Source organism: Gobio gobio (genome assembly GCF_949357685.1).
Source record: "Gobio gobio genome assembly, chromosome: 7".
Taxonomy (NCBI): Eukaryota; Metazoa; Chordata; class Actinopteri; order Cypriniformes; family Gobionidae; genus Gobio; species Gobio gobio.
In genome coordinates this window covers 38735278-38759568 of record NC_137103.1, presented here as the reverse complement: position 1 = coordinate 38759568, position 24291 = coordinate 38735278, and the positions used below count along the sequence as shown (strand labels likewise).

At 41.3% G+C, this 24291-nt stretch overlaps 1 protein-coding gene across 2 annotated transcripts in view; it reads right to left on the bottom strand.

Moving 5' to 3' along the window:
• Positions 1-24291, bottom strand: part of plcl1 (phospholipase C like 1) — a 74507-nt gene that overhangs the window by 17299 nt on the left and 32917 nt on the right. For both annotated transcript variants that reach the window (XM_079822117.1, XM_079822118.1), the window contains exons 2-3: positions 3491-4114; positions 642-2342 (exon numbers count right to left, since the gene is read on the bottom strand). In XM_079822117.1, coding sequence (XP_079678243.1) covers positions 642-2342; positions 3491-4114 — 2325 coding nt within the window. The remainder of the gene's footprint in view (positions 1-641; positions 2343-3490; positions 4115-24291) is intronic.

Here is a 24291-nt window from a genome sequence, read left to right as displayed (position 1 = left end):
CATGGCATAGCTGAGCTCAGTCAGAACTGTGTTAATTTTGCATGCAGTAGGTAATTAGCGAGACATGGCTCAGTTGCTGCCTCATGGACTGAAGCATTATGATTTCCGCCCTCAAGAAGACTGATACACATAGAGTTCAGAGTAACCTTGCATGTCAGTGACCACACCACAGAAAACAGGGTTAAAACCCCACAGGGCAAGGTATCATGTAATACATCCCATGTCTCAACTCTCAATCTCTTTCTTATGCCATCTTTTCACTACCTCAGACAAACATCAAACGACAGAACGGGCGGTTATAAATAATTTTGTCAGTAATATTCATTTTATAATTGTTTAATAATTATTTACATTGATTAGTCATAGAAAACCACTATGATTTTCTTTCAGATGTATTGCTGGTCATTTGTTTTGTCTGGATATATTTATATATTTCAGAAGGTCATGGCTGCAGGGGGTAACATCTGCTTCACAACCAATCTGAAAGTTCAACGTCACTGCCACTAGGGGGCAAAATGCAAAAATCGTATGCCACTGTCAGAGATAGTGGAAAGGTGGCTTTAGTTTCATAAAGTCTTCCAACATCACACATGAAATAAATCTGATTAACATACATGATGTGGTAGTTTTTTTTCTCTCACCTGGAACTCAAATGTTTCGTCAAACAGTGGGTCATCCTGGTTCTGGGCAGCAGTGCGAGTTCTCTGCTCTGTGCAGTCTGAAGGCACACCATGCAGTTCAAGCACCACATATGGGTCGATGACCTCGCCTTTGGCACCAGAGCCTTGTGGCTTGGGTAGACTATGGGCACTAATGACCTTCACCCTGAGTGTTTGCGGTGGTACGCCAGGCACGCAGCCTTGTGACTGGGCACTGAAGTAGGAAACCTCCTCTCGCATGACTGCTGGACGAAGCACATACCCACACCCACCGTTCTGCATAAAACGGCCACGGGTCAGGTCTATCATTGCACCTGGCGTCTGTTGGTTGAGTGCAACCAGTTGCACTCCTCCTTTCCAGTAGCCTTGTGGGTTTGGGTTGCTAGAGTCTAGCCTTACTGAGCTGGGCCGCACACGCGTTAGACTGCGCTTGGTAAAGCTCACAAGCTCTTCTGGGCTCTCGCTAGCCAGCCGTCCTGCCTCCCCTTCCCCGAGAGAGCACAGTGTCCAGTAGGGAGGGTCAAGGGTCATAGGTGTACCTGGTGTAGAAGGAGTAGAAGGGGGAGAATGCTGCTGAGACTGCTGAGTACTCGCCCGGTAAGCATAAAAGTTGCGACTTCCAGTACGAGCAATTGCAACAAGATCTGACAATTCACGCCGCAAACGGAGGCGCCTTGGCTGTGGGGGTGGGGGGACAACAAGGACCACCCCTAGTTCCTCTTCCCCTGGGATAGTCATCCTTCGGCCAGCCAGAGGACCACCGCCACCAATCTCCTCATCCTCCTCAGATACCTCTCCTTCAGAACCTTCCTCTTCTTGGGGCAGCTTCTTTCCGACAAGAAGCACCTTACCCTTTAGCTGCTCTGGAGAGGGCAAAGTGGTCGCGCGACCTCCCAGACTGACAGGCAGAAATTCAGGAGTATAGAGCTTGGATCCAAAAACCTTTTTTAGGTGTTGCACAAGAATACATTGCTGGGAAGGTGAGCAACGCTGGCATAGATACAGCAGCAGAGGATACTGAGAGGTGAGAAAAGCATACTTGTTGACTACTTCTAGGGCACTGCGCAGAGTAACAGAACCATGAAGGTGGTGATGGTGGTGATGATGGTGGTGGTGATGATGCTGCTTTCCATCTGTACCATTGTCTACACCCAATAGTGGCTCCCCTTCTGACCCATCGGTAACCCCCAGCTCCAGACACCGACAGCCAGCCTGCAGGGCTCGCGTGAGCCCCCCAAGATCAGCCCGGCCATGCACTTGGTCATCCAGCAGGTAGGAGCGGTAGGAGGCACTGATGAAATAATGAGACAGTGGCATCTTCATATCCTGGCACACATTCTGATGCTCAGGGTCTAACAACTGGCACTCAGATGACTGTAGGTAGCGGGTGAAGCCATCCAAGCCCAGAAAACCTCGCTCTCGTCCAGCTGTAGAGGGCTCAAAGCGGCGAATAAGCTCCAAGCAGCCCTCGTTGGTGGCCAATGACAGACCTTGCTCCGTCTCCAGGAAAAGACGCAGGTCCTGAGCGTCAAGGCACTCTCGGTCCTTAGAGAGTTGCACTAGCAGGAAATAGACATCAGGTCGTGTACACAACTCGCAGTAGGCCTCCAGGAACTCTTCCAGCGTAACATGAGACGTTAGCTTCTCTTTACGCCTCTGAATTTCCTTAAAGCGCAAACGCACCTGATAAAAAGAAAAAAAGAAAGAGTGAAAGAGTATTAATGTATTAAAGTTTTAGATCTTTATGGATCATTTTAATTTTAGGTCTTTTATTGATAACAATTTGAGCTAGTAACCCAAATCTTGTCGTTTTAAAGTGTGATTATGAAAGGATTAATTCACAAACTATGACCACTGTGCTACTGACCAAGGCACTTGCTCAAGAGGGAATGCTTTGCTTTGAATTTTAAAGTATATGATAAACAAAATAACGCAAGGACTACTGTCAAGTGAGAGATGATGACTAAGGCCTTGAGAGTTCTGCAGTCTACTGTAATTATCATATGTTTATGTTGTAAGCTTGTCTCATCACTTTTTCAGGTTTTGTTACTTGAATAAGAAATGCTGGGGGTGAATTTCTTCCTTGAATAGGACTTTGAAACTTATTGAGCAATCACAGTCCAAAACGATCACACAGACAAGAAGCACCTCAAATAAGAAGCTTGCAGCATTTAGTGATTTGAATCTTGAGAGACAAAAATGTCACACATCATACAAATTCAGGGACAGCAGCGCTTCACAGGGTTTATATCATGTCCAGCATTTTTCAAGATTAGGACACAGCCAGAAGCAAAGCGAGTCATTCCTATACAGTCAGCTCCTCATTGCCCTGTTTGCTTGCCCTTTTTGCCTTTACTTGTCTCTCTAGACACATGAAGCAGATGCCTCACACCCGCTGTCACAAAGACTTGGCCCTGTGGCTTCTGTCTGTCTTCCTCCTGTCCCCAGCTGTCCATTCCAGACACAAACACACATGAATTCACTGCCAGATTCAAAACCCAACAATTGCTGTGTGCCTCAGCATTCTCGACTAAAAAGTCAAGCTAAGTAGTAAAAGAGTGACGAGCTCTGGAAGAGCCATATAAATTATACATTAATTATATTGCCTCTGTTCACATTTATGGCTCTCTCAGCGCTTGTTGTTTCATCTCTCACTGCTCTAGGACAGTAGAATGATTCTCATTTGATGGGCCCAAACTGCTGCAGAATATGTATTTCTGATTTCTTTCAATTTGGGGAGTCCCAGTATTGTTTGGCTTTTTCTACACTCATTTAGTCATGAAATGCAAGATTTTGTGATTGATAAACTGAAAAATAAGGAAATGTGTTACCTTTGCTTCTTTAATGCCAGGACAGAGTTTACAGATGGTGGCCACAGCTGTATTTTCAGACACGATTCCGTGTCCATCCTCATCAACCAGAGAAAACTCTGCCGCCAACCAGTTTCGCCTCATCTTGCTTCCAATGCTGGCATCTCCCATCCCTCCATCCCCTCCACTCCCTCCTCCAATGGCACCAGGGTGAGACAACAGGTACCGCAACCCTGTCACCCAGATGTTGGCCACATCGGCAGAGAGAGCAACCAGGTCCAGAGACTGATACTCTTCACCATGAATGATGGAGAAGGCTGCTTCTTCAGCCAGGTTATCCATTGGGCCGTTATGGAGAAAGGTCTCTGTGCTTTTCCCAGTGCGAACCTCACGAATGGCGGAGATGTCAAGTCGGGCTCGGTCACCATCTTTCTTAGAGGGTTCCCAACGAAGGCAGGCCAGCTCAGGGTCCAAAGTGTAGAATCGCGAGTAGATGCGCGAGTTGGGTCGTACCTTCTTTAGTTCACAGCCACCTTGCATAAAAGCAAGGCAATCTGCAGCACTGCTCACCTTCTTTTCTGATGGAATGCTGCTAAAGGAAACTGTTTTCTTCCTCCCACCACTGACCTTGGCCACTGAAGGGTCCTTGAGGGAAAAAAGAAAAAGAACAACATTAAGCACAATGTAAACCACAATTGAAGAAAACTTCTGTCATTCTACATAGTGTTGTTCTAGTAAAGCATCTTAGCAACAAAGCAAGATGGAAATTATCATTCATCACAGAAAGCTCTTTGTGTTTAAACATGTCTCTAGGTTTAAGTCCAAACAAATGTGGCATGTTTCAGCATGAAATTACTTTTTCACATAACCATTGAGGCACAATTTGGACATTAATGGAGCTTCATGCCATCTAAGGGAAATTAACTGTGCTATGAACTATGGCCTATTCATAATAAACCAACCACATCCTACATTACATCACCGACAAGCAGCACTGGACTGTGTTTTGCCATTGTTAGATGCTAAATTATCCCTGTTTTTCCCTCTATTATCCTAAAATTTGAATAAAGTATGAAATTATTGCTGTCTATATATGCGACTTTGCTATATTTAAGTATCCAAGTTACTTTTACGTAGCAAGCCAAAAATCTTTAGCCTGTCTCCGCCCGCCTACGTACTTTCGCTCAATTTTCATTTTCCTTCTGTACTCCGTCTGGGATTGCGGTATATTCTCTGGTTTTCTCCCGTCCAATTTTAACCAGTCCAATCAGCGAACAGAGGGAGTGACTGAGAACGATGACGTTGATGTCGTGCGCTAGTTTGAGATGACATATGTCATGACCAAACGTTAGCGGTTGGTTATGGCAGATCCAGAGTGGCTCTGGGCAGATCCAATAGTTTTAAACTTCAACAGAGTACCCGCCTTCAATAAAGTTTACGCTTGTCAATGGAGAGTGGCCAGACTCTCTGTACAAATGAAATGTACGAGAGTCTGGTAGGACCAGGCTATAAAATATTGGCCTTCATAATGAAAAAAAAAATACCTTGGAAATATTCAAGTTTTACCGAATTTCCAAATACAATGACTTGGTAACGTGCCGAAAAAGCTTGAGTAGCAAATTCAACCATGCCTATATTAACGTTTGAAAAATAGTTATTCATTGTCAAGAATTCACCCCAAAGGTTCAGAGTGATGAAATGATAATGAAACTCATTTTAGAAAAGAACATGCCATAAGCTAAATGATGGCGGAACTGTCACCTTACCTGACCTACTGAAAAGAAAGAAATAAAAAGAGTTTATGTTGGCTGGGGCTGGGGGTGTTGCTGGTTTAAAAATGTGTGCTTGCAGCACTGGCCTATCTATATATGTCCTAATACCTAAAATTGAATCCACAACAAAGGCTCCTAATGGAAACACATTATGTCATTGCAGTAGTTAGAATGTGTAATCTGGGATTTCCACCCCTAGCCATTTGGCACTAATCAGACTGGCTCTCATAACAGAGAAGCAGAGAGTATTCATGCAGAAGCTAATAAACTTCAGGCGTACCAAATATCAAAGATGGGCTTAATACAATCAAGACATGAATAGTCCCATTGGCACGTCTTCCGTTTCTCTGTGTGTCATAGCTATTACTTTTTTAATCAATCAGACATATAATTTGGTGGACAAAAAATTTGGCTCAACCATAGGGACCAGAATATCATGTAAACTTGAGAAGTGAGCTCTTGTGACTTGGGCGAGTAAGCAACTACCTAGCAATCAACCCCAACACCCTAGCAACCAACTATAAATGACTATCAACATTCACCCAGAACACATCCACAACACGCTGACAATCACCCACAACACATGGCAAAACCTATTTGACATTCAGAGAAGCAGTGAATCGGGTCAGGTCAGAGAGTACAGTGTCCAGCCACTGAGCACTCTGACATGTTCATTTGTCTTAGTTTGTCTGTTTTTATACAGCTGGCAGGCTCCATTCCTCAAAGCTGCCGTGCTTCTGGATCAGAACCTGCCTGACGAGCCGACAGCCTGCCGCTGTGAATCCAGGTCAGCAGGTGTTTGAGCAGACTGGGTGATAGTGGAGCTGAAGCAATCAGGGTGAGCCAGGCAGTACAGTTGCACAGGTTAGCAGGCGTGACCATGAAAGTCTAAAATGCAGCTTTAATGGTTAGACTCCCAAGGGCACCATGAGAGAGAGGCAAAAAAAGCAGGTCGCTCATCTGTCCATCCATCCATGCCACCTACCCATCAGGATTCTCCAGGAAACCATGACGACAAGTCTGCAAAGCTTTTAATGTATTGTTTTGAGCTAAAAGGGCATCTATCATACTTAATCCCCCTAAGCTCACTTCACTTTGCTTTGTTTTTTTGAAAAATAGATATGTTTTGTTTTTTTGTCTTTACCAACCAAAGAATGGAGAGTCTGTTGGTGAGGACGACAGAATGGAAAGGATTGTAAGTGAGTGTTAACAGCTGAGGAATATGGGGAAAAAAGGAGAGAGTTGATGAGATGGAGGGAGGAGTGCAACTAAACACACCAAAAACTGCTGGAACAACTAGGTAGAAGCTAAAATACCATGTTTCCTCAATATAAAATTGCACTGACATTATCCGCAATTTCCCACCATCAGTCTGAGAGGGATAAGAGTATCAGACACAGCAAGGGGGAGCTGGGAGATGAAGTGTGGTTAAATTTAGATGGGCTCCCATCTCCACTTAATCAAGGAAAAGAGGAGGAGGATAGAAAGGGAGCACAAGCACTAGAAAGAAGGAGATAATTGGAGGTTGGGTGGACAGAGAAACTGAGGGCAGAGGAGAAAATTAAGAGTGACAACGGAAAAAAATAATAAGAACTAAAATGCGTCAGTATGGACACTGGTGACGGCTCAGACTTTATGAATAACCCTTGGTCTGTTCTTACAAGAGCTGACTGGTTTTAATAACAGTTGAGTCCCTGCCCTTTAAGGGGCATTTTCAAGCTCATCAGTGATTTGGCAGCTAAAACCCACAATGACATCAGCCGTCACTACTACCAAGTCCTCACTGAACCTTTCCAATGCTGTCTGAGGCTAAACTCTTTCACACAGCAGTGTTTACTACTGTCATCTGCTTAAAGCCAATACAAACAATCTAGACTGAAAGGAGGACAGCAGAGTTGAAGGCTGTGCACAAATTAATTTACAAAAATTGCAAGAACATATATCTTAAAGATGGGTGACAATAAATTAGTAGTAATGTCAAGATTTTTTTATAGCTACACTACCATTCAAAAGTTTGGGGTCAATAAGATTATTTTAGGAAATTAATACCTTTATGCAAAACACCAAATCAGCATGTTAGGATGATTTCTGAAGGATCGTGTGACACTGAAGACTGGAATAATGGCTGCTGAAAATTTAGCTTTTCCCTCACAGGAATAAATTGCATTTTAAAATATATTAAAATTAAATTGCAATAATATTTCCCATTACTGTTGTAATGTATTTTTGATCAAATAAATGCATAAACATTCAATAAACAGTTGTGCGAAAGAAATGTTAAATGACAGATAGTAACATCCATGCAAACTACTAAAAAAAAAATCTCGAAAAATGATTGATGTAGTTCCTAACGTGTGTGACGAGACAATAAACGTTTTACATTTTTGACATATTAGGCATACAAATAAAAGTAGGCTCCATGTGTGCAAGTTTTAATGCCAAATAATGCAAATATTATTTGCAAATAGTTCAAAATGATTATTTCTCAACTAGAATTAGACTTAGAATTTCCTTCACTGTTCTACTCCTTTATGTTTTTTTATGACATGATCATTATAAAAGTTGCTCTGCATATAAGTGTCTGCTAAATGAATAAATGTAAATAAAGTGTAATGGGTTTTTTTTTGTCTATACCAGGGGTTGTCTCGCTTAGCCAGACCTTAAAGGGTTAGTTCACCCAAAAATGAAATTTCTTCCATTAATGACTCACCCCAATGTTGTTCCACACCCGTAAGACCTCCGTTCATCCTCGGAACACAGTTTAAGATATTTTAGATTTAGTCCGAGGGCTTTCAGTCCTTTGAATGTAAGTGTATGCACAGTTGCACACTTTGCTGTCCACGTCCAGAAAGGTAATGAAAACATCATCAAAGTAGTCCATATGTGACATCATTTGGTTAGTTAGACTCTTTTGAAGCGTCGACAATACATTTTGGTCCAAAAATAACAAAAACTAAGACTTTATTAAGCATTGTCTTCTCTTCCGGTTTTGTTTGAATCCGCGTTCACGACGCCACAGTGACGCTGCTGATGTAAGACGCTGTGACGTGTTATCTGGTGGGATAGCAAAGTGTGCATACACTTACATTCAAAGGACTGAAAGCCCTCGGACTAAATCTAAAATATCTTAAACTGTGTTCCGAGGATGAACGGAGGTCTTACGGGTGTGGAACAACATTGGGGTTAGTCATTAATGGAAGAAATTTCATTTTTGGGTGAACTAACCCTTTAAGATTGATGGCAGGTCTGGACTCCATCGTAGCTTTCATTGGTCAAGGACCGCCCAATAGAACATTTGACTGATATGTAACGCAACCAATCACAGTTAGTTTTGTTCCGCGTCATGTTTAGGGGAATGAAAATGTAAAGTCGATGTCCCTGCAATAACAGGCCGGTGCGCATCTATAATTAATCATTCAAGAATGTGGTGCAAGTTTACTGCAACAATGGAGCCGCGAACTTCACATACTTTTGAAAATACAGCGTTTAGTTAATTGAGTAAGTGCTTATTGTCCCAGTTGAAAACATGACGGCTTTCTTCTTCCACAAGAGAGTTTGGCGTTTGTTTCGAGGTAGACCGTTAAAGAACACAACACACACATCTCGCGGATATCCTGTAGAATTTAACTGAATTTAGATTTTTTATCAGATGACGGCTTCGAAACTCCTGAAGTGTTTCCAAATAAGTGTGCCATATGCATCAGATGTTCAGCCAAAGGTCCGTGGGTGTGACGTCTTAGGCTGAGACTATACCAGGGGCCAACGTCTGTCCTGGAGAGCCACTTTCCTCCAGAGTTTAGCTCCAACCGTGATAAAAAAAAAACTCACTTGCTTGTAGCTGTCTAGTAACCCTAAGACTTTGATTAGCTTGTTCAGGTTTGTTTGATTAGGGTTGGCGCTAAACTCTGCAGGACTGTGGCTCTCCAGGACCCACATTGGCCACCCCTGGTCTATACAATGAAAGTCATTGGAGTCCAAAGTGGTTTTTGACCCCACTGACTTTCATTTTACGGACAAAAAACTAATTTTACATTTTCAAAATTCAATTTTGTGTTCTGCAGAGGAAAGAAAGTACAGATTTGAAACAACATGAGGGTGAGTAAATGATGACTTTTGCTTTTTTAGGTGAACTATCCCTTTAAGCACGCAGCATATCCATCTATCAGCTCATTAACCCACTCATAACACTGTCCACAAACCCCACCCCAAAATAGTGCCCCGTACCACTGACTTCATCAGCTGGGACAACACCTGGTGCTCCCCGTAATCCACTCCAGCTCCATAGGCAAGCCACGGAACAGAACTCCAATCCAGCTAATGATCCCGGCTCTGAGAAAGCAGTAGATTAGTACAGCCGCGCCGCTCCCACCCCATGAGACCTGAGGGGTAATCCGTGCCGGATGGAGAGCCAGTGATTTAGTAGGGTTAGAGGGGAACGCTCATGGATTAACTGACAATGAGTTTAGCAAGCCGTCAATCCTACTGTTCAACTAATTGAAAATGCTGATGTGTGGGTCAAAATAGAATTATGTCACGCAGAAATGTGAGACAGAGCTGATCTCCTGACATTGAGCTTGTCTATAAACAGCTTGAAGGATGAAATGTGTTGTTAAAGCAAATATGAGTACAGCAAAAGAGAGATTATCAAACACCTGTGTTTACCAGGAGCAAAATATAGAGGATGGTATGGAAGGTTGTACATAAAGACCATATTAAATTAATCTAGTAGTTACCCTTCACTTTTCTTAGTAATACTGACAAGCGGAGTCTAAAACTAACTTTTTGCCACACTTGCCAATGTCTGGTGACGAAAGAAAATATATATTTTAACAGCCATGACACAAAAACAGGCAATTATGACGCCAACATTTGAGATACTAGTGAAAATGTACAATCCTTTTTCGATGCCACAGCTAAAATTACCAGCTTAACTAATATGAATTTAATAGCCTACATTTTTAAAGACAAGTAAACAGTCAGTAATAAAATAACCGAGACGGGCATTGTGAATTTGTCCATTCAAGCGCAGGAAGGAATAAAAGAGAGCTCAACTTTGCGCAATGTCTGAGACATGGCTTTCAGGGCACATTTCGGATGTGTTAACTTCCCACACAGCGCGTGTGTAACACATTCCTTTTCCACTTGGGCCGGCTAATAGGGGGCTACTAGAAATAGACTGGTCCCTTCTCGACGGACCCTCTCCAAGACTCAGAACGATCGAGGGAAATGCATACAGACGTAGCCTCGGCCACGTCTGCACCATGGCATCCAACCCCAGTGGGACAACTCATTGTGCAAGTCAGGAAAAAATGGTGCTGGCGCTGAGTTTGAGACCTGTGCTTAAGAAAGCGTTTGTCCAGCTTTCTTTTTGGCTGGACTTTCGGCCTTTCTTGTGGCCAACTGATGTTCCACTTCCAGCGATTGAATATTTACATTGGAAAGGCTGAAACTTTCGTGATAATGCACTGACCCATCAAGAGCGTTGTTCACTTTTGTTCACGTTCATCACACATTGCATTACTAGAATTTGAAAAATTGTTACTGGCCAACTGGCAACTGACACAGTTCCATATACTTTTCATATACTGTTAATTTTAGGCCCTGCTGATAAAGTAAATGTAATAATGTATAGCAGAGTGTGAAAGAAAATTCTTCCAGTAGAACGTGAAGAACTCCAGCCTAATAACAACTGGCAGCTATGGAGACTTCAACTCATCACTTGGAAATTGCTTTATAATTAAATGCACAATGTAAAACTTAAACAGGACTTTAATATGATTATACCCACTGAACCTTCTATTATACCTGTCTGTCCTGGAATTAAGAAATAGATTTATTAGCTACATCACACAGATGCATCATTGCCCTAATCTAATCTATTTATCTAATATGTCATAAACATGACATTTTCTGGGTGTAAAAGTACTGGTAACTATTTGTCGAAGATAGAAATGTTAAACCATAAGAGACTGGCATTTAATAATTTGATTTATGAATTGTTTTATTCTGCATTCAATACTTCAATGATCTCTATTAGCCTTGCAATATCTACTTAGAGACAAATCTAGTAATTTACAGGTTTTATTATCCAAATTGCTTTATTTTATTATCTATCGAGCAGATGAGTTTTCTGCTAGCCAACTAGAAGCTCTAGAAGTAGGGAAAAAAGTCGATAGGCATGATTGCAAAGCACGGCTGGTCTCGAACGATCAAGAGTAAAGCACTTGAAGTAATTGCAGACCATTTCCACAATCAGGCTCCTCTTATCAGTTTTTCACGGCATACATAGCTTACACATTCATCAGCCTACACCGCTTTACAGGTTCCATTCTGAAAACAATCAGTCCTCAGGCAGTCTTCAAAGCTACCCCGAACAAGCAGAGGAAAGCTCAGATACGCCACTTACTCGCACTTCTGCCAAGAGTGATTTTCAGGCACTATTTGTTTCCTAAAAAGCCTCCTCAGCTCACACACTTCCTTTGACCTAAGCGAGAAAGATATACAACTAGTTAGGTAAATCGAAGGTTCTCAACCGGAAAGCTGTGAAACTGGGTCACAAGTCTGTGCTAAAATGTAAATAATAAAACTACACATTAAATAGGCAAATAAGTCCAAGATTATGCGTCCAATCAAACTGCTGTATTTTGGTACATTCATCTATCACTTCATAAACGTATTAATACTAATAAAATATTTGGCCCAGTGTCTTACATCTGTTTGGCTGGTAAAAATCACACTTCTGTTGTTTATGCATGTACAGAATTGTCAATTATAAAACCAACTAAAAATTCTGATTGGATGAGCCACATTTTAAAGGCACCTATTAAAGTGTCTAATTTGCAACCATAAACACAGTTACAGTTATTTAATGAATATATTACTTGGCAGATTTATTCTGTGATGATTTTAATAATAAATTCAACCATTTATTGATAATTTTTGTCATGTGGTTCCCAACCAGTATGATCTTTCTTCCACAAAAAACACAAAATAATTTTTGTCTGATGGAGTCCGATGTTGTTTTAATCTGAACCCCACTAACTTTAATGTCTAAACAAAAAACTAAAAAAGTTATTCAGGTTTAGAACGTGAAGGTGAATAAATTATGAAAGTTTCATTTTTGAACTACCCCTTTAAAATATATGTTTGATCTAAAGGATAATGTGTTAGTTTTGTACGGCCATGTCCAATTGACGTATATATATTTGATAAAATTTGTTCACCCTTCAAAACCATTGAACTTGCTGTCTCCCCTTGCCATCCTACTTCAAAGAGCCTCAAAGACACGTCCAGACGCTGCTGAGAGTCTTCACCCAGAGCAAATAGGGCTGAAAGCAGACTTATAAAAGGGTCTGTCATTTCATATTAACACTGCTGCTCCACTCCAAGCTGGCACAGGAGTCTGCCAAGAGAGCCATGCCTTCAAAAATTCCAGCACATCTGAATGGTTTTCCATGCAGTTAAAAAGGAGAGGGAAAACTCTGGATGCACACAGCCAACACAGTAGGACTGACAGTAGAGTACAAACAAGTTCATGCATCTTTTACCCCAATAGATTTAGACAAGGAACTAGGACATTTTAATAATTGACTGTGGCAAAAGTTAAAGCACCCATCAGAGTAAAAAAAATCTTCATTCAGAAGACCGTTAAACAATTAAAGGCAAGACAGTTACAGTTGCATAAAATGTTTAACGGTAAAAAAAAAAAAAGAATCTCTCTGCTGTCTAGCAACTCAAGGTGAAAAACATGCAACTGGATAATACATAAGTAATGACTGCATTTTCCGCTGCATAACCTTGGTAGGAAATGCCTTCCAGGGTAAATTCACAATCACCTGGGCTGACATTGTTTATTCAAGTTTAAGTGCACAAACCTGTCTCAGGAAGCAGCTGACAGATTTCTTGTTGGGATGTGGTTCAGTGACTAAGAAGCAGTGCTCGGAGCGCCTCAAACCCTGAGGAGCTGTTCCAGGCTGTTAATTAGAAAAGCTTTTCCCAATCCCTCGGGTTAATTACAGCAGACATGGGGAAAGAGGCTAGGCCAAGCCTGGAGAACTGATCAACTCATTGAAGGAGATTTACGCCACTTGTGTAGTTATCCACCTTATTCTCAATTTAATAGCGGGTGCGGCCATTTGTAAACTGACTGACTGACTGATACATACTCATTTCTTTTCATTTCTATTTCTGTATTTTGTGCTATTTTTCTCCAATCACCCATGCTTGCATATAACACTGCAAATGCATATCTGCATAAATTATATAAAAATATACATACAGTGGGGCAAAAAAGTATTTAGTCAGCCACCAATTGTGCAAGTTCTCCCACATCCCAAAGATGAGAGAGGCCTGTAATTTTCATCCTAGGTACACTTCAACTATGAGAGACAGAATGAGAAAAAAAATCCAGAAAATCACATTGTCTGATTTTTAAAGAATTTATTTGCAAATTATGGTGGAAAATAAGTATTTGGTCACCTACAAAAAAGCAAGATTTCTGGCTCTCACAGACCTGTAACTTCTTCTTTAAGAGGCTCCTCTGTCCTCCACTCGTTACCTGTATTAATGGCACCTGTTTGAACTCGTTATCAGTATAAAAGACACCTGTCCACAACCTCAAACAGTCAGACTACAAACTCCACTATGGCCAAGACCAAAGAGCTGTCAAAGGACACCAGAAACAAAATTGTAGACCTGCACCAGGCTGGGAAGACTGAATCTGCAATAGATAAGCAGCTTGGTGTAAATAAATCAACTGTGGGAGCAATTATTAGAAAATTGTTACGAACCCTTCTGTTAAAAGTGGCTACGTAAGGGTTTCACAACATAAAGAAGGACACGTGAAACATGAGTACACTGCCTTAACATTTATTATACTCACGAACATATAGAAACTCACGAAACACGTATCACAGACACAAAAACATACTTCACTTCAAATAATATGAAGGTAACAAATCTTAACAGGACGAACAGCAAAGTAAGTTAACTAAATCAAAAGAAAACGGAAAAAGCTTGTTTGCTGGTTCTCCTCTCTCCTGCCATGCTCCGCTTCAGTGCCGTTGTTATAGTGGATCCAAAACGACTCCAACGAGGTGCAGGTGTGTAATGACACACAGGTGCGGACCTAATAATGAGCTCAGACACAGAGAAAAAACAACAGAGTCATGACGTCATTACAAGGAGAAGAAAACACGAGACACAAACCGTAACACTCCCCCACTTAAAGAAAGAACCAGTCCTCTTTTTTAGACAGGTTCTGGATGGAGCGAACAGTAAAAGCAACCAAGAACATAGTTACAATAATACAAACTTATACACCTACGTATATGAAATTATACATTTACCCTAGCCCCGAGAAAGGGCATCTGCCATGATGTTTTCAGTTCCCTTCTTGTGGTTGATCTCCAGATTATAACATTGAGCCATTAGCGCCCAGCGCATCAAACGTTGGTTATGATTGTACATTTTATTTAAAAAAACCAACGGATTATGGTCCGTGTAGACGATGACAGGAGTAGAGCTGTATCCAACGTATACCTCAAAATGCTGCAAAGCAAGCAACATAGCTAGAGTCTCTTTTTCGATAGTAGAATAGTTCAACTGGTGACGGTTGAATTTAGCTGAAAAATAAGATACTGGATGGGAGATTCCATCAGCACCTCTCTGAAGGAGAACGGCTCCAACTCCGGTCGCGCTGGCGTCTACCTCAAGCTTGAACGGACAAGCTAGGTCAGGAGCAGACAACACCGGAGCACTGCAAAGGAGAGACTTCGCACACTCAAAGGCACTTTGACATTCATTAGTCCAATTAAAAACAATTTTAGAGCTGCACATCTTCGTTAAGGGAGCGACTACAGTAGAAAAATTTCTACAAAAACACCTATAATAGCCAGCCATACCCAAAAATCGTCGCAACTCTCTCCTCGTAGAGGGCACAGGATATGCAAGAATAGCGGTCACTTTTGCGTCGACCGGACGTACTTGACCGTTTCCAACCTGTTTCCCCAAGTAGGTAACGGAGGCTTTCGCAAAATCGCATTTAGTCAAATTTAAAGTCAAAGAGGCGGCTGTTAATCGGTCAAAGACATTGTGCAAGGTAGAGATGTGCTCAGTCCACGAAGAAGAATAAATAACGACATCATCAAGATAAATATTACAGTTTGGAACATCACCCAAAACTGTAGACATCAACCTTTGAAAGGTAGCGGGCGCGTTTCGAAGCCCGAACGCCATACGCGTATACTGAAGAAAAGAATCGGGAGTCACAAATGCGGAGATCTTAGAAGCACGTTCAGTTAATGGCACCTGCCAATAGCCTTTCAAAAGATCTAATTTCGTAATGTACCGGGCAGTGCCAAGGTTGTCAATACAATCCTCTATTCGAGGCAACGGAAAGGCATCCGGCACAGTGACAGAATTCACCTTGCGAAAATCAGTACAGAAACGGAATGAACCGTCAGCTTTGGGTACTAAAATGCACGGTGAACTCCACGGGCTATTACTCTTCTTGGCGAAACCATTTGTAACCAGATAGTTCACTTCACATTTCATGATCTCCCGTTTACCTACTGGTGAACGATACGCATGCTGTTTTATGGGGAGTGCGTTACCTACCTCAATGTCATGTTCAATGACAGAGGTACCAGTCGGAACATCACCGAACAAGTTAGGATACTCTTCTATTAAGTAAATCACATCCTGACGCTGGTCGCTAGATAAATAAGACAAATGAGATGATAAAACTTTTAAAATCTCTGAATTATTTAGAGGACCACCACTGAACATCTCCGTTGACATTTTCAACCCATCATCTACATCTTCAGCACCCCTGGTACTGGACAGCAAAGATACTCGTTCCACATTTAACACCGGCTGTACCTGACTCTGGGACAAATCAGTCCCCTCAGTCTTCAAAGTTCGAGCTACATATCGTTTCAGCATATTTACATGACACAAACGTGTCTTCCGTCGTCGTTCTGGGGTGAGGACTATATAATCAGTGTCACTCAGCTTACTCTTAATTACATAAGGACCTGCAAATCGCGCAGCCAACGCAGAACCAGGTAAAGGAAGCAACACTAGTACTTGTTCTCCAGGTGTGAAATTACGCACAACCGCGCTCTTGTCGAAATGACACTTCATTTTCTTCTGCGAAAGAGCAAGAGCTTCTTTCGCTACAGCACAAGCATTTCGCAATCGTTCACGGGTACGAGAAACGAAATCAAGCACATTATGTTTCTCAGTCACACCAGTGGAGAAAAATTCATCTTTCAGTACTTTTAAAGGACCCCGTACATTATGTCCAAAAACCAACTCCGACGGACTAAAACCAAGTGACTCTTGTCGCGCCTCACGCAGTGCAAATAAAACCAAAGGGACTCCCTCATCCCACTCATTCCCTGCCTCCAGGCAATATTTTCGCAAACTGGACTTCAGCGTCTGATGCCATCTCTCCAGTGCGCCCTGCGATTCAGGATGGTAGGCACTGGATGTGACATGTGACACGCTCAAACCTTTCAACACATTTTGGAACATTTTTGACAAGAAATTAGTTCCTTGATCGGTTTGCACAGTTCTCGGCAATCCGAATGTCGTGAAAAATTTGATTAGAGCCTTAGTAACGCTTTTGGCAGTTATATTTCGCAACGGAATTGCTTCTGGAAACCGTGTGACAGCGCACATAATTGTCAAAATGTACTGAGAACCGGATTTAGTTCGCGGCAGCGGACCGACGCAATCTACCAAGACGCGTTCAAACGGTTCACCTACAGCCGGAATAGGACGAAGTGGAGCAGATGGCACAATCTGATTGGGCTTTCCTACTACTTGGCAGACATGACAAGACTTACAATATCGAGACACATCAGCTTTCAACCCAGGCCAAAAGAAATGCTGGAGCACCCGATGGAAAGTCTTATTTATACCAAGGTGACCAGACCAAGGATGATCATGGGCCAAGCTTAAAATATGCTGTCGAAATTTCGAGGGTACCACAATCTGATGGACCACGTTCCAATCATCCGAATTCTCATTATTCGATACTCGAGCATTCCAGCTACGCATTAACACCGTGTTGTTCCAATAGAACTGATGATTAAACGCAGGTGACTTTGTGCCAGCACTTAAACGACATTTCTCCAACGTATGATCACTTTTCTGTGCTGCAGTAAGAACATCGCACGAAACAGGCAAAAATACGTCAGGATCGGGACGAACAGATTTTTGGATCGAATTAACATCCCCATGCTCTGCCACAGCATTTTTCTCAAAAATCTCTGCAAAAATAGACTCACCTAAATTCACTTCATTCTCCTTACCGAGATTTTTCGCCTGAGCGCGTGTCGTAACTGCACTTAAAGCAAAAATATTTGGGAAATGTTGTGTGAGCGCATCTGATTGTTGATCAGTAACTGGGATTTTGGTAACATGCACAACTGGCATCACTCTTCCTCCAGCGAGATCATTTCCCATAATAAAGTCGATACCTTTCACAGGTAGGGAAGAACGAGCTGCTACATTAAAACATCCAGAAACTAATTCAGACGTCACCCAGACGCGATGAAGAGGGACAGTGATGAAGCCCATTTCTATACCCTGCACAATAGTGCTAGTATCACATTCAGAGCTTGCACAAAAAGGCAAAGTGTCAGACAATATAAAAGACTGAGATCCTCCCGTATCACGCAAGATCTTCACAGCTTTCTGATCCTTAACACAACCAGTCAATGATACATAACCGTCAAACACGAAAGGCTGAAAACACTCATCAGGAACTACTGACATCATGGTCTGTGGAGACACACTTTTTACTAAAACTGAACCGCGAGGTTGAGCTGAAAAATCCTGACGTTCATGCTTTCGTTTTAAAATTCGACACTCAGCAATAATATGTCCGACCTTGTGACAATAGCCACACTCTTTACGCATATTCGGGCTAGATGGACTAGGCCTGTCTTTAAAGTTAGAAGAATTAACTTCATTCTCTCTTTGTGAAGTGTATCCTAAATCACTTGCACGCTTTACAAACACAGGTTTATGAATGAGTGCATACTCGTCTGCTAAGACAGCTGCTTGCTGCACAGTAGTAACCTTTTGTTCGTTTACATATAAAGCAGTACGCTCAGGAACGCAATTCTTAAACTCTTCAATGAGCAAAAGTTCACACAAAGATTGATAATCCGCGACTTTACACGCCTTTATCCATCGATCAAAAAGTATACCCTTCTCACGGGCAAATTCGACATACGTCTGAGAAGCGGATTTTTTCGTTGAGCGAAAACGTTGTCGGTAATGTTCAGGTACTAACTCATAGGCGCGGAGAATCGCATTTTTTACGATCTCATATTGAACACTTTCCTCCAACGGAAGAGAGGCACAAACTTCTTGTGCTTTCCCTGTTAACTTGCATTGTAACATTAATGACCAGACCTCTGTTGGCCACTTCAAAGCAGATGCTATTCTTTCAAATGCCTGAAAATAAGCTTCAACCTCTTTCTCCCGAAAAGGTGGAACAATTACAACATTTTTCGCTACATTAAACGAAGTCGAATGATCAAAAGAATCCGTTAACACAGGTAAAGAGCTAACTATAGGTATCGCAGGAATATTTGGCACTAATGCAGCAGCTTCAACCTCAGAACTAGGTCTATTTTCGCAAGCAATTCTAGATCTTTCTGCGTCATCTCGACCAGACTCTAACTCTAACTTGCGCATTTTAATTTTCATCTCTGCATCAATACGGTGCATTTCAAGCTGATGCTGCAACTCATCCTTCCGTGCTTGAGCTCGGTCTTGCGCCTCAAGCTGTAAACGAGCTAAACGTACTTTTAAACGCAAATCTCCTTGATGTACAGGCGATTCATCGGTAGAGAGGGATAAAGGTTCAAATTTAGGCAAAGAAAGAGGTGGTAGTCCTACCTTCGCCCCTTCACCGGGACCCGGCGTAACTGGATTGCCTACAAGAGAACGCAGTGAGGTAGAAGAATGCAGTGGGAGTTGCTCCTCATCCAGAACAGCTGCAACTGCTTCTGCTGATTCAGGAACATCCTCCACTAAAGACAACACCCCAACATTAATTAACCCAGTTAACAAACAAGCTTTCAAGTCTTTCTTAAGCAATGTTTTAGAAACAGGTATTTCAAAGTGTCGAGCAATAAGGAACAACTCGTCCTTTCTACATGTTTCCAACACTGCAATACTAGGTTGATTTACAAACTCATTTAAATCAAACGTCGCCATAATAAATTGATGAGCAAAAAACAAACATAATAAATCAGTAGGCTACGAACGACTCCGGACCTAAACCTACCTAACCGAGACCTAACTAAGACCTCTCTAGTCTTCAGAGGGTACCAGTTAAGAGGCAAGCCTCTCCCCCGGAATACCTCCAAAAACAACAAACTAAAACAATAAAGAAAACAATAAATAGCAAACCGTAGTGAGAACCGGCGCTAAGCACGGCCCCCCTGGTTTACTCTAACTACCCGGAGATCGCGCCCAGCACCACTAACTTTATCTGCTCATCAAAAACAATTACCGTAATCTGTTATCCCGGACGAGCCCCCAATTTATGTTACGAACCCTTCTGTTAAAAGTGGCTACGTAAGGGTTTCACAACATAAAGAAGGACACGTGAAACATGAGTACACTGCCTTAACATTTATTATACTCACGAACATATAGAAACTCACGAAACACGTATCACAGACACAAAAACATACTTCACTTCAAATAATATGAAGGTAACAAATCTTAACAGGACGAACAGCAAAGTAAGTTAACTAAATCAAAAGAAAACGGAAAAAGCTTGTTTGCTGGTTCTCCTCTCTCCTGCCATGCTCCGCTTCAGTGCCGTTGTTATAGTGGATCCAAAACGACTCCAACGAGGTGCAGGTGTGTAATGACACACAGGTGCGGACCTAATAATGAGCTCAGACACAGAGAAAAAACAACAGAGTCATGACGTCATTACAAGGAGAAGAAAACACGAGACACAAACCGTAACAAAATGGAAGACATCCAAGGCCACTGATAATCTCCCTCGATCTGGGGCTCCACGCAAGATCTCACCCCGTGGGTTCAAAGTTATCACAAGATGAGCAAAAATCCCAGAACCACACAGGGGGACCTAGTGAATGACCTGCAGAGAGCTGGGACCAAAGTAACAAAGGCTACCATCAGTAACACACTACGCCACCAGGGACTCAAATCCTGCAATGCCAGACGTGTCCCCCTGCTTAAGCCAGTACATGTCCGGGTCCGTCTGAAGTTTGCTAGAGAGCATTTGGATGATCCAGAAGAGGATCGGGAGAATGTCACACAACTTGTCGTGTTTGGAGGAGAAAGAATGCTGAGTTGCATCCAAAGAACACCATACCTACTGTGAAGCATGGGGGTGGAAACATCATGCTTTGGGGCTGTTTTTCTGCAAAGGGACCAGGACGACTGATCCATGTAAAGGAAAGAATGAATGGGGCCATGTATCGTGAGATTTTGAGTAAAAACCTCCTTCCATCAGCAAGGGCATTGAAGATGAAACGTGGCTGGGTCTTTCAGCATGACAATGATCCCAAACACACTGCCCGGGCAACGAAGGAGTGGCTTCGTAAGAAGCATTTCAAGGTCCTGGAGTGGCCAAGCCAGTCTCCAGATCTCAACCCCATAGAAAATATTTGGAGGGAGTTGAAAATCCGTGTTAACCAGCGACAGCCCTAAAACATCACTGCTCTAGAGGAGATCTGCATGGAGGAATGGGCCAAACTACCAGCAACAGTGTGTAAAAACCTTGTGGAGACTTACAGAAAAACGTTTGACCTCTGTCATTGCCAACAAAGGGTATATAACAAAGTATTGAGATTAACTTTTGTTATTGACCAAATACTTATTTTCCACCATAATTTGCAAATAGATTCTTTTAAAATCAGACAATGTGATTTTCTGGATTTTTTTTCTCATTCTGTCTCTCATAGTTGAAGTGTACCTAGGATGAAAATTACAGGCCTCTCTCATCTTTGGGATGTGGGAGAACTTGCACAATTGGTGGCTGACTAAATACTTTTTTGCCCCACTGTATGTACATTGTGTAAATATATATATATATATATATATATATATATATATATATATATATATATATATATATATATATATATATATATATATATATATATATATATATATATATTATACACAGTATACATAAAATTCGTAACACACACACACACACACCACATCATTTAATTTCATCACTTCAATTCAGTGATTGGCAGGCCTAATGGAAACATGTTGTGAAGTAGTTCACAAGGGACTAGAGCTGCCCCCTAATAGTCGACGAAAAGAGGCTTAGTCGACCAAGATTTTATTAATCTCGCAGAAAAAAAAAATGCTGAATTCACTCAGTCCATGAGGGGCAGTAAATGGCGGGTTCTTGTAGTATTCGCCTATCATCCATCAACCTCAAATATGGCTCATCATTTAAAACATGTAAGTAGTCGCAACTTTAAATGGCTGTTCGCACTAACATTAACCTAGATATGCGTGTGCGTTGTTATTAGGCCCATATCCAAGTGTTCGTGGATCGAGTGTGGAAGGCAGCTAAAGTATAGTTTACTTTACTGCATGGCGCGATCACTTGCAATTTTTTCAAATTAAAATACCCTGTCGTTTTTGGTCATCCAGATAAGATTAATACATCATTCCAAACGGTAATGGTAACTTTTATTTGTGTACACTCACAATAACAAAAACCATCTCGTCACCCTGAATTGCAGTGCGTCACAAATTAACTGAAACTCAGTGTATAGGCCACTTGCCTGACAGACATGAGAAATATATATATTAACGCTTGAAATTTCTACTTTTCTTTTCTATATTTCTAAACTACTTTTGAACGAACCAATTCAAATTGAAAACAAATACTCTCATTATGTAATCCGAAGAAATGAAGAAATGAAAAGAATAATCCATATGAAAGGTGCATTTCTCTCTAAAGGGGCATCCATTATAAGCAGAAATGGCGACTCAGCATCGTCAACTTCATCTTAGCAGCAGACACCGACTCAGAAAACTAGTTAATTAATTAACAAGTAAATGACACATTCATAATCATTACTCTTACCAGTACTTTGTAGCAAGCTTTATGCGTGTGCTTGAGCGTGGAATAGGCATATATTCCCCATATACTAGGCATATACTAATTGATTAGTCGAATTAATGGCTTAAATGCACAACTACTAGTCGACTAGAAAAATCTTTAGTAGGGGGCAGCCCTATAAGGGGCCCTTTTAACATACTTGTAAAAGGGAATGTGTCATCATAAATAATAAATATCCACAATACTGTGCAACCCGTTTGCATGGCTGTTTTTTTTTATCAACTTACACCCAAATGCGGTAAAGTCTATTTCCTGTTTGATTTGTTTTTCTTCCCCACCTTCAAATGTGCACAAAATGAAACCCTTGTCTGGAAGCAATATTATCTCTGTTGAAAGTGCAAGTGAAGGGATCCGGGCCATCACAGCACACCAAACAAGGCAGCAAAGCAAGTGCAAAGAGAAGCTATAGGGGCTGGGAATGAGAGAGAGGGGGAGAATTAACTGTCTGGCTGGCACTTACTCATGCATAAGTAACACGCTTAGATCTATGAATTCAGCTGCGCACCATGACTATGAATGTGACGTATAGTGAAAGGTACAAAAAAAGTGAGAGAGAGGCAGGAGGAGGGAGGTGAAGTTTGGGGGAAGACATATTTGCTCATGGAAATCTAAATATGACTCACTCCAGGCTCCATCCATAACAAAGCAGCAATGTAAAAAAGTACATGTGTGAGGTAATTTACTGCTAATCATTTCCTAGTCAACACAGACAAAGATAAAATCCTTCACTATTTTATATCATCATATTTTTTCATGGTGGTTCGGTTCTTATTCTGATAATAATTTTAACTATTATACCTTCTACTTGATGATTGGACTTGTACTTCACCCTTTTTTTGTATCACTCCAATTTCTCTGTTCTTGTCAAAACTGATTTTCCCACTTCCCGAGGATCTCTGTTTTAGGTTATCCCTATTTATTTTTCAAGGGGTCTATTCTTCTTGTAATTTTTTGAAAGCCACCCACACTACTGGAGAGAAAACAACATCATTACAACAAAAAAACAGCAGCAGTGATCTATAAAATAACCTGTGTAAACTCGTGGAGGTGTAAAGTGATTTAACCAGGTGCGCTGGTGTTTTCCCTCAAAGCTGTAACTTCTTTTGTCTCTTGTCATACATCTCTTTACCTCTGTCCCTTTAATACTGTTCAGTCAGACCACTGGACACCTCAAATTGATCTTGTACCTCACAGAGACTCAATCTCCCAGAAAAACAGCCCTGAATATATGTGACAACATATTCTGCTAGTAGTACACGACTCAAAATACAACTCCCATTATCTATGAAAACCACAAGAACATCAAACCTGGGTAAATGTCATCAAAATATGTCCTCTATAATAATAATTGTTACAAACTACCTCCTACAAAAGAGAGCGAGAGCGAGAAGCTGGATGTTTTAAGTAGGCTATGTGTGAGGTTGCTATCCATATAAAATGTTATACATCAAATGTTTCTGAAAGTCTTTTCAGTAATGTTGAAAATAACTCTTTTCTATTTTAATATATTTTAAAATGTGGCACATGATAATTCAGAAATTGTTCTAATATGCTGATTTGGTGCTCAAGTAACAGTATTTTTATCATCAATGTTAATGAATAGAAAGTTCAAAAGAACAGCATTTTCTGACAAATTAATTTTAGTTACAATTTGGGGGCGTTCAATCAAATAAAATGATTCACATTCACACACTGCATGTAAAAAATATATAAATATATATTTTCTAAGGACAAGGAGACCAGTCCTAACCAGTCAAAGAAATAAATACATTATCAAGCTAAATATGCTAAATTAGCATGAGGTCAGGATGCCAAAAGCTTAAAAACCTCTTATATTAATCCTCAAGCCAACCATAAGCTAAACTGAAGAAAGGAAAGACCACAAGAGAGAAGCA